This window comes from Neophocaena asiaeorientalis, unplaced genomic scaffold, assembly GCF_003031525.2.
Source record: "Neophocaena asiaeorientalis asiaeorientalis breed wild unplaced genomic scaffold, Neophocaena_asiaeorientalis_V1.1 scaffold311, whole genome shotgun sequence".
Classification (NCBI taxonomy): Eukaryota; Metazoa; Chordata; class Mammalia; order Artiodactyla; family Phocoenidae; genus Neophocaena; species Neophocaena asiaeorientalis.
In genome coordinates this window covers 11,653-19,538 of record NW_020174266.1, presented here as the reverse complement: position 1 = coordinate 19,538, position 7,886 = coordinate 11,653, and the positions used below count along the sequence as shown (strand labels likewise).

The following is a 7,886-nucleotide window of genomic DNA, read 5'->3' as shown; positions in this document are numbered from 1 at the left end:
CGTCCATCTCCTCAACAGGTACGGCCTGGCTAGTGGGCCTGACTCTTCAGTTATGCTGTCTAAGGTGCCATCTCTACTCTCAGGCAATGTGAGGATGGGCACTGCCCATGTTGGTCTCTCCTCACCTTTTCTATGCTTTCACTACTGGCCAACCCTCCTGCAGATAGACACATTTCTCTTTAGAAGTTAGTACATCATGTCAGGTTTTATTCAAGTCTGCTAGGCCAGGAAGCCATTGGTCCTTACACATCTCTTCTCAACTCCATGATGTGCTAACCTTGGTGTTTCTCCCTTGGGGGGCTGCCTTTTAAAAAACTGCTTACCACTTTTGTGAGTTTTGAGGGGAGGGGACTGCTTTGCTATGGCCCTTAAGAAATGGTGACAAACCTCACAGGACTAGGATCAGGAGGGCTGGAGTATTCAGGGAAGGCTTTACGAAGAAACATTTCTGAAATTGAGTTGACTTTTGAGAGATTCATAGGACTTCCACAGGCAAAGCAAAATAAAGGAATTTTAGATGGGCAAAGGCACAGACAAAAGTAGGAATGGGTATGGTATAACGAGCGTATAGTGAGAAGCTGCTTTGGCTGGAATGGAGCGCTGCCATTACAAGAGAAAAGGTAAATAAAGTAGGTTGGATTGGTAGGGTAGAATGTAGATTGTCAGCTTATTAAAATCACTCTTTTAATATTAGCAACTGTCTGTTGGGAAAAGTAATGAACCATTATGTAACTGAACAAAAGGTAAACAGGCTAGCTCCAGGAATAGGCTACTATAAATATGACATACTTTAGGGTAGCCTGTTATAGGATTTTACTTGCAGTGTTTTAATGGAGCCTATCTACACAATTGCTAATACACCGGAGAAGAAAGCTGCTAAGTAAACCTAAGGAATTGATGAGATCACACTTTTATCTTTTAGGCATGTCCTTTTAGCCCTCCCAGGGTGACTGATAGTTCCATGAGTATGGAGACCCTATATCTCTCATCACTTCAGCCAACAAGGAAAGAAAGCAATGCAGAATGAGAGTGACTGGCGAGTACATCAAATCAGCATAGTTTTTTGAGTTGAAGAAATTTTACTATCGTGTCAACTCTGGCCTTCTTATAAACTTAACTTGTCAAAATAGTCCAATGGCTTGTTATCACGGATCCAATCCCATAGAGATCTCCTGGGAGTGGAGTTCCTTTAGAAACCCTGTGGGGACTTCCCTGGTGGCACAGTGGTTAAGAATCCGCCTGCCAGTGCAGGGGACACAGGTTCGATCCCTGGTCTGGGAAGGTCCTACATGCTGCAGAGCAACTAAGTCCATGCGCCACGACTCCTGAGCCCACATGCCTAGAGCCCGTGCTCCACAACAAGAGAAGCCACATCAATGAGAAGCCCATGCGCTGCAATAGGGACCCAACGCAGCCAAAAACAAACAAATAAAAAAATCCTGGGAATATACTTTTCAGTAAAGGAGCAAAGTGTATCTCAGTCCTCATGACTAAAAAGAAGAATCAAGCAGTAGTAGGTGGAAGGGTGGCTTTGATTCTCAGGTTGTGGGTTCTGAATCTCAATTATTGTCATTACCTCAATGAGACAGAGAATTGTAACCAAAACCGTCACTACTACAGTTATAGATATTGTCAAGATAAATTTGTTGTTATAACCATATCCTGGAACTTCTCTTGTGAGCTAAGAAAATAAATAACATTTTTTTTTAAAACAAGGAGATAGAAGGGATGAAAGCTAACTATTCTCAAACCTATTCTAAACAATAGCTAACTATTCTTAAACTACTATAAAACCCAATCCTTTCACGTGAGTAGCTTCCATAAGAACAAGCCAAATTTAATGTTATTAATCTTATCATTAGCATTTTCTTCTACAATTTATTTATCTACAATTTATTTATCTTGTGTTATGTCCTTTTCTCGTCCACCCTAGGAATAGTGGCACACTCTCTAAATGAGCAAAGTGGGAGATCGCTGTCTTAGCCAGTTTCATGGCTGAAGATAAGATACAGTCTAGGAGCCCATGGTATTCCTGCTTGGGCACGTTAATGGCATGTCCTAAACTGAGTAAAAGTCCAGGTCCCATGTTTCAGGGGTTATCCTCACATCACTTGACTCCTGTTCTTTCTGCTCATTCTGGGCTTCTGTGCTCTCACTGATATAGTTGTCAGTTTTCCACTGGTCCGTATCCCATTTCGCTTTGGACATCTTTACTTCTTGCTGCTTGCTGAGAAGCTTCATCAGGAGGCCTGTTCTAGAGATGAGGTTGGCACAGGCCAGCTGCACGTGGGTCTCCAAGCAGTCCATTTTCAAAGTCTGGATAACATAAGAAATGAGCCTTCACATGTCATTGTTAGGGATGAGGGACCATAGCTGCTAGTTTAGCTGAGTTTCAACTTGATCACCCAGGGATGTGAGCTCTGGGAAAGTGAAGCCTGTGAGCTTAGAGGATAATTCAGTGCCCGTGTTGTGGTACTCCCATTGTGTTTTGTTGGTGTGTTGAACAGTTGGCATACTGTTGTCTGCAGCAACAGTAGAATGTGCAGTGGAGACGTTCCTATGGGTAGTGTTTCCAGGACCAATTACTCCTGACAGAGTAGAGTTTCCTGTAGAAATAATTTCTTCAGAAACATTGTGTGCAGTATTGTTTTCTGAAGTAGTGTTTTCTGTAGAAGGGTCTGAAAGAGAAAATAATTCTGGAAAAGGATTTTCCTGAGAAGTCACTTCTCTTGAAGGTGAAACAGCCTCTCCTGTAGGGGAATTTATGAGACTCCTCACTACAGAGAACAGAGGGCTTGCAAGTATCATTCTATCGAGTGAACTTTTCTTTCTGAACTTTCGACTCCTTTTGACTTTGGGTTTTCTGTGGACCCGATGAGACTGAGTTTTATGGAAGATGTATTTTTTCCCAGAATGTGAGATTAGTTCAGGAGCCTTAATATTTCTAACTCTAGTCTTTGCAGCTTCTAAAACAAAAATAGTGTTGGATAAGTCTTTTGATTTGCTTTTATCCTCAGATGGGGATTTTGGAGGGATGGAGGCAGAAGGCCTGCCCTTGAAGGACTGTTTCAGGGAAGAGGAGCCTGCTGCCTTGTGTTCCTTTATGAATGAAGGCTCTGCATTGGAGGACTTTCCCACCAGCTTCCTAGGCCTCTGCACCATGAGAAGCTGTTTCAGCTTTCTTGGGGATGGCCTCCTGAGCATTCTTTCTTTGGCAGTGTTCGCCACAGATGCCTGGGCATTCTGTTTCCCCCTGACGCTCTCATCTCCCACTACTTTGAGGTGCATTTTCTGTATACCCTTTGGGCCTTTGAGGACCCTGTTCACTCTCAGCAGCTTTTCCTCTGTACTCTCAATTTCTGCTAGGCTGTCTTTCTGTGGTTGGGCAGTTTCCAATTTCCTTTGAAAGATGTAACATTTAAACATGGCACTTAAAAGGTTGCAACGCATACACATGGCAGCTTTCTCTTCCTTTTTAACCTCATCAATTTTTCTTGAGTTTCTGCATCTAACAAATTTTCCAGAAAATGCAGTTTCCTCAATTTATTTTTATTAGTTGAATTGTTGGGTACAGGTTTAACAGTAGGGCTCCTTGTATTGTTTTTCAAAAGACCCAGCGACATATCTCCATCTTGTGTATTTGAAAAAAGAAGTTGAATGAATGGTAATAATGCTGATTCCACATCTCCTAGATTTCCCTTTGGGATATAGAGCAGTATGTAATTTAGTGCACTGATAATATCACTTTTATTATTAAAGGCCAGCTGCTCATTCATGAAGCCTGACAAGCTGACAGCACTTTTATCTGAGGATGCCATCTCTGACTCAATAGTCAGCTCAGTGCTATTGTTCTTCTTCCGGGCTTGTAACACCTTCATCAACGATTCTTCTGCATTCCCTATAGATGTTTCTTCATCTATCAAAAAAGAAGAGACTGTTTTTGATCACTGAAGACTGATGGGACAGCTTTTTGTCAGTCCACAGCCAAATAAATTAGGAATCACTCAACGTTTGAGTGCCACTTAGGAGAAAAAGAAACCCATACTTAATCCTCACTGGCAACAACAAAATGTGAAAAAGATATCTCTTGAAAAAGGGGCTATCAGAAAATTCTGTAGCATGAAATATAGTAACTATATTCAGGATTACTCCACTGGTTCCCAAGGGCCAGTATTCAAGAATAGCCAAAGCTGGAAGACAAATATTCCCCTACTCAGCTGGACTCTCTGCAGAGCTACTGTGACTCCTCACATTCATATACCCCATCCTGTCCTGCCTCAGAGGCAGAGGAGTGTGAGGCTTCCTCTCTCCACCTCTTCAGTGTGCTTGTGTTCTTGCTGCTATCACAGATGACCACGACAACAACCGCCGCTAACGGGTCGTCATCTAGGCATGTCCTTCTCCACCCCCCTCACCGAGTCCTTTTCTCAGTCCCTGCTTCCATATATCACAGCCCCCATAACAGAAGGCTCTATACAGAAAAAAACACTATGTCCACCGTGGTTCTTTGCAAAAATTTGGGCAGCAATCTCGGGTATAAGGTAAGAGAATTGCCAGATTGTACGCCAATGTGGAATGTTCACCAAATCAATGGAATAATACTTGAGGTCCTAAAACGCAGAAGGGAAAAAGCAACTTCTGTCAGATGGCTACTTTGCTTTCATTTCATTTTACTTCTAATATTTCCAGCTTTACTTGGGGAACCATCCAAATCTTCTGACTGTGTGAAGGTAAGGTGTACCATTGTGTAGCTGAGCTTCTCTTCCAAAACGATTAAAAGTATTTTTGGTGAGGGTCAAAGGGGGAGGGAAGTGTCATAAGAAAGGGGACACATGGGCTTGCTGAAAGCCGCAAAATGGGGACAGGAGATCGGGGCACTAGTGTCATAGCACTCAACACCTCTGATCCTGTTTTACCTCACCTTTAAAAGGAGATTAAAACTGCCTTTTCTGTCCACTTCTGGGGGAGAAGGGAGTAATATAATTAGTAAAAAAAATCGTTTGGGGGAGTTCCCTGGTGGTCTAGTGGTTAGGACCAGGCACTTTCCCTGCTGTGGCCAGGATTCAATCCCTGGTTGGGGAACTAAGATCCCACAAACTGTGTGGCATGGACAAAAAAAAAAAATTGTGTTGAAAAATCAGCAATATTTTCTTTATAAAAGTAGCAAAGTGTTATTATTTATGATGTGCTCTAGATCACTGAAAGAGACTTGTATTCAAGCTACATGGGCATGAAAGCACATTTTGGAAGTTATCAAGTTAGTGCCAATAAATCTAATATATAGAAAAAGAGTTGAAAGCCCCTGAGTGTTTTCTGGATAGAAAAGCTTAAGATTCAGAGCAAGTTCAGAGGTTGACAGTCTAAGAATAAACTATATCTCCCATCCATTAGGAGGGCTAGGTAGCAGCTTCTGGTTATGGAACCAGAAACTCTCAGGCTCCAAATAGGACATAAAACAGCATCACTTGTACTCTTTATAAAATTGCAGAAACAAACAAAATGAACAAAAATATATTTATACCTGTCCTATAAGACAAAGGGTACTTGAGACCTAATGTATATAAAGTCAGTTTACAAACTGTTATGCGCTATATGAATAAGTTCTCATTTGCAGAGAGCACAGCATAGGATATGTGACCATTAATGTTAATTCCCTTCCCCCTTCCATTCCTTTCTCTTGTTCCTTTATGTATGCGGATCAGTTACATTATTAAGCTAACAATGTAACAGCTATTATTAGCTTAATAATGTAACCAAGAATCTGATTTTTAGCAAGGTGGTAGTTCTTAGAAACATAGGGAACTGGAACTTGGAATGAATGAATTAAAATAATGCAATTACATCATTAATTTTAAAATTTATCATCATTGATTAAAAATTAAAGAATTAAATTAATAATTTATTATCCTGCAATGGAGACTCACCACAATGTGTGACGTCTGTTAGGCATTCATTCTCACAACACAACTTGACTGTCTTACAGAAAACCTCAATAGTATTTTTAAATTGGCAGAGGCAGCAGACCATACGGTTAGGTAAGATCCTATAAATGGAAACACAGGTAATTAAATTCGTGGTAAAAGAGTTACTTGAGTAGGTAGAAGAGGTAGTACAAGGCCACCACAGACCAGTATAAAAAGGAGTTCTTGGGGCATATGGACTGGAGAACTGGATAGGGGCCAGTTGGCCAATTGCTGCTCTTGACTGTTGTAAATAAATATAGAGGAGGAGAGAGGTACCCAACAGAAGGATTAGGATTGCAGAATGTACAGTATGCCTAGAAAAAAGGGAATAGAGATTAGAATTTGGTGATACTGATCTGTAGTTTAATTCAGATGTATATCCTTCCAACCCGAAAGTCTCACTTTGGGTTAAGAGTACACAGGAGGAAGGCAGACTTCTAAGAAGAGTCTGAATAAGACCGTACCTTCTGGAGTCCGTTTCTCAGTTCCTATTTGTGAGTAGTAATATATTAGAAATTATTCTAGTAGTAAAAAAGCATCGTGTGGTTAAACATAACAGAGATTGCATTGGCCCAATCTGGACAAAAGGAACATTCCAAAGAATAATATTATCACATTATAATAAGGTATAACATCGTTAATTTTTTAAAAGGTACATAAGTTCATAATGATACTCAAAATGAAAAGTGGGGGAGCTCTTCTTTATAGAATAATGTCAGCTAATAAATGTAAAAGGAATTATAGAATTGGGAAAGTGTCATTTTGCAAGTATGAATGTAATAATCGATTTAGACAAGGATTATCATTGATGCACAGTAGGGTGAAGAGGTGTTTGAAAGTTGGATCTTCACTGATCCCAAAGTATCACCCCACATATTATTTATCAATTACCAAGGGGAAAAATAACTTTACAATGGAGAGACATGGAAGATACCACCTTAATCAGGTGATCAAACTTAGCACTTGGACACCTGATATGATGAAATATGAAGAATACATCACCTATATAGTATTCTTCCCCAAAATGTTTACTTTCAATCTAATCAGGAAACAGACAAATCCAGATTGTGAGGCAATTTACAAGACAACTTGCTAAGACTCTTCAAAAATGCCAATGTCATAAAAGACCAAAAAAAAAAAAAATAGTAAGGAGATATTCTACATTAAAGGAAGCAAAGACATGACATGTAATGCCTAATCTTTAATTGGACCCTGTATCAAAACAAAACAGACTGAAAGAATATTATTGGATTCTGGCCAAGATGAAGTAACAAGGACCAATTTAACCTCCCACCTGAAACAATGAAAAAATCAGGCAGAACATATGAAACAACAGTTTTCAAGAAACTGTACCTCAGGCAATAAAGTTCAGTGATCCCCAGGAGATGGGAAATAAATGAAGTGATCCCTATAATTGCCCTAACTTACCTCTCTGAGAGAGTTTCCAGGTCATGGTACAGGGAAGAGAAGTCCAGGCAGAGACTGGTGGAGTCCCTGACTGAGGAAATGGAGCTGAGTGTCTGGGAAACCAGGGTAACTAGAGTTCACAAAGCAGAGTATCAGAGAGAAAAGAAGTGCACAGACAAAGAACTCTGGAGATATGCAGAGGGATCTCTTGAGAATTCAACAAAATATTGGTCAGTATATTTGTGTGAGGAATTACTTGATGCCAGGAAAAGAACCACATGAAAGGATTAATAATAAGAATAACTGGATATCACACAGGGTTGTAGGAATAGTACCTGTTCCTACAAGTCAGACTGGAAAACCTCATGATACTCAGAAAGGATCTGCCTCAGTAGTTGCAAATAATGAGCTCCAGACTAAAGGCTACTTGGACTCCTACCCAACAAATCTTAAAAGCTAGACCTAAAAGAATAAAATTGTTTTGAGTAACTTAATTTCACCCAAAACAAAGCCCAA

At 40.2% G+C, this 7,886-nt stretch overlaps 1 protein-coding gene across 1 annotated transcript; it reads right to left on the bottom strand.

The window, feature by feature from the left end:
- Window positions 1-1,477: 1,477 nt before the first annotated feature.
- Window positions 1,478-6,093, bottom strand: LOC112406473 (leucine-rich repeat-containing protein 37A3-like). Its single transcript, XM_024755256.1, is given in 4 exon segments — window positions 1,478-1,681; window positions 2,107-3,508; window positions 3,622-3,916; window positions 5,925-6,093. Coding segments are annotated over 4 exon segments (2,004 nt in total). The 5' UTR covers window positions 6,028-6,093.
- Window positions 6,094-7,886: the final 1,793 nt, after the last annotated feature.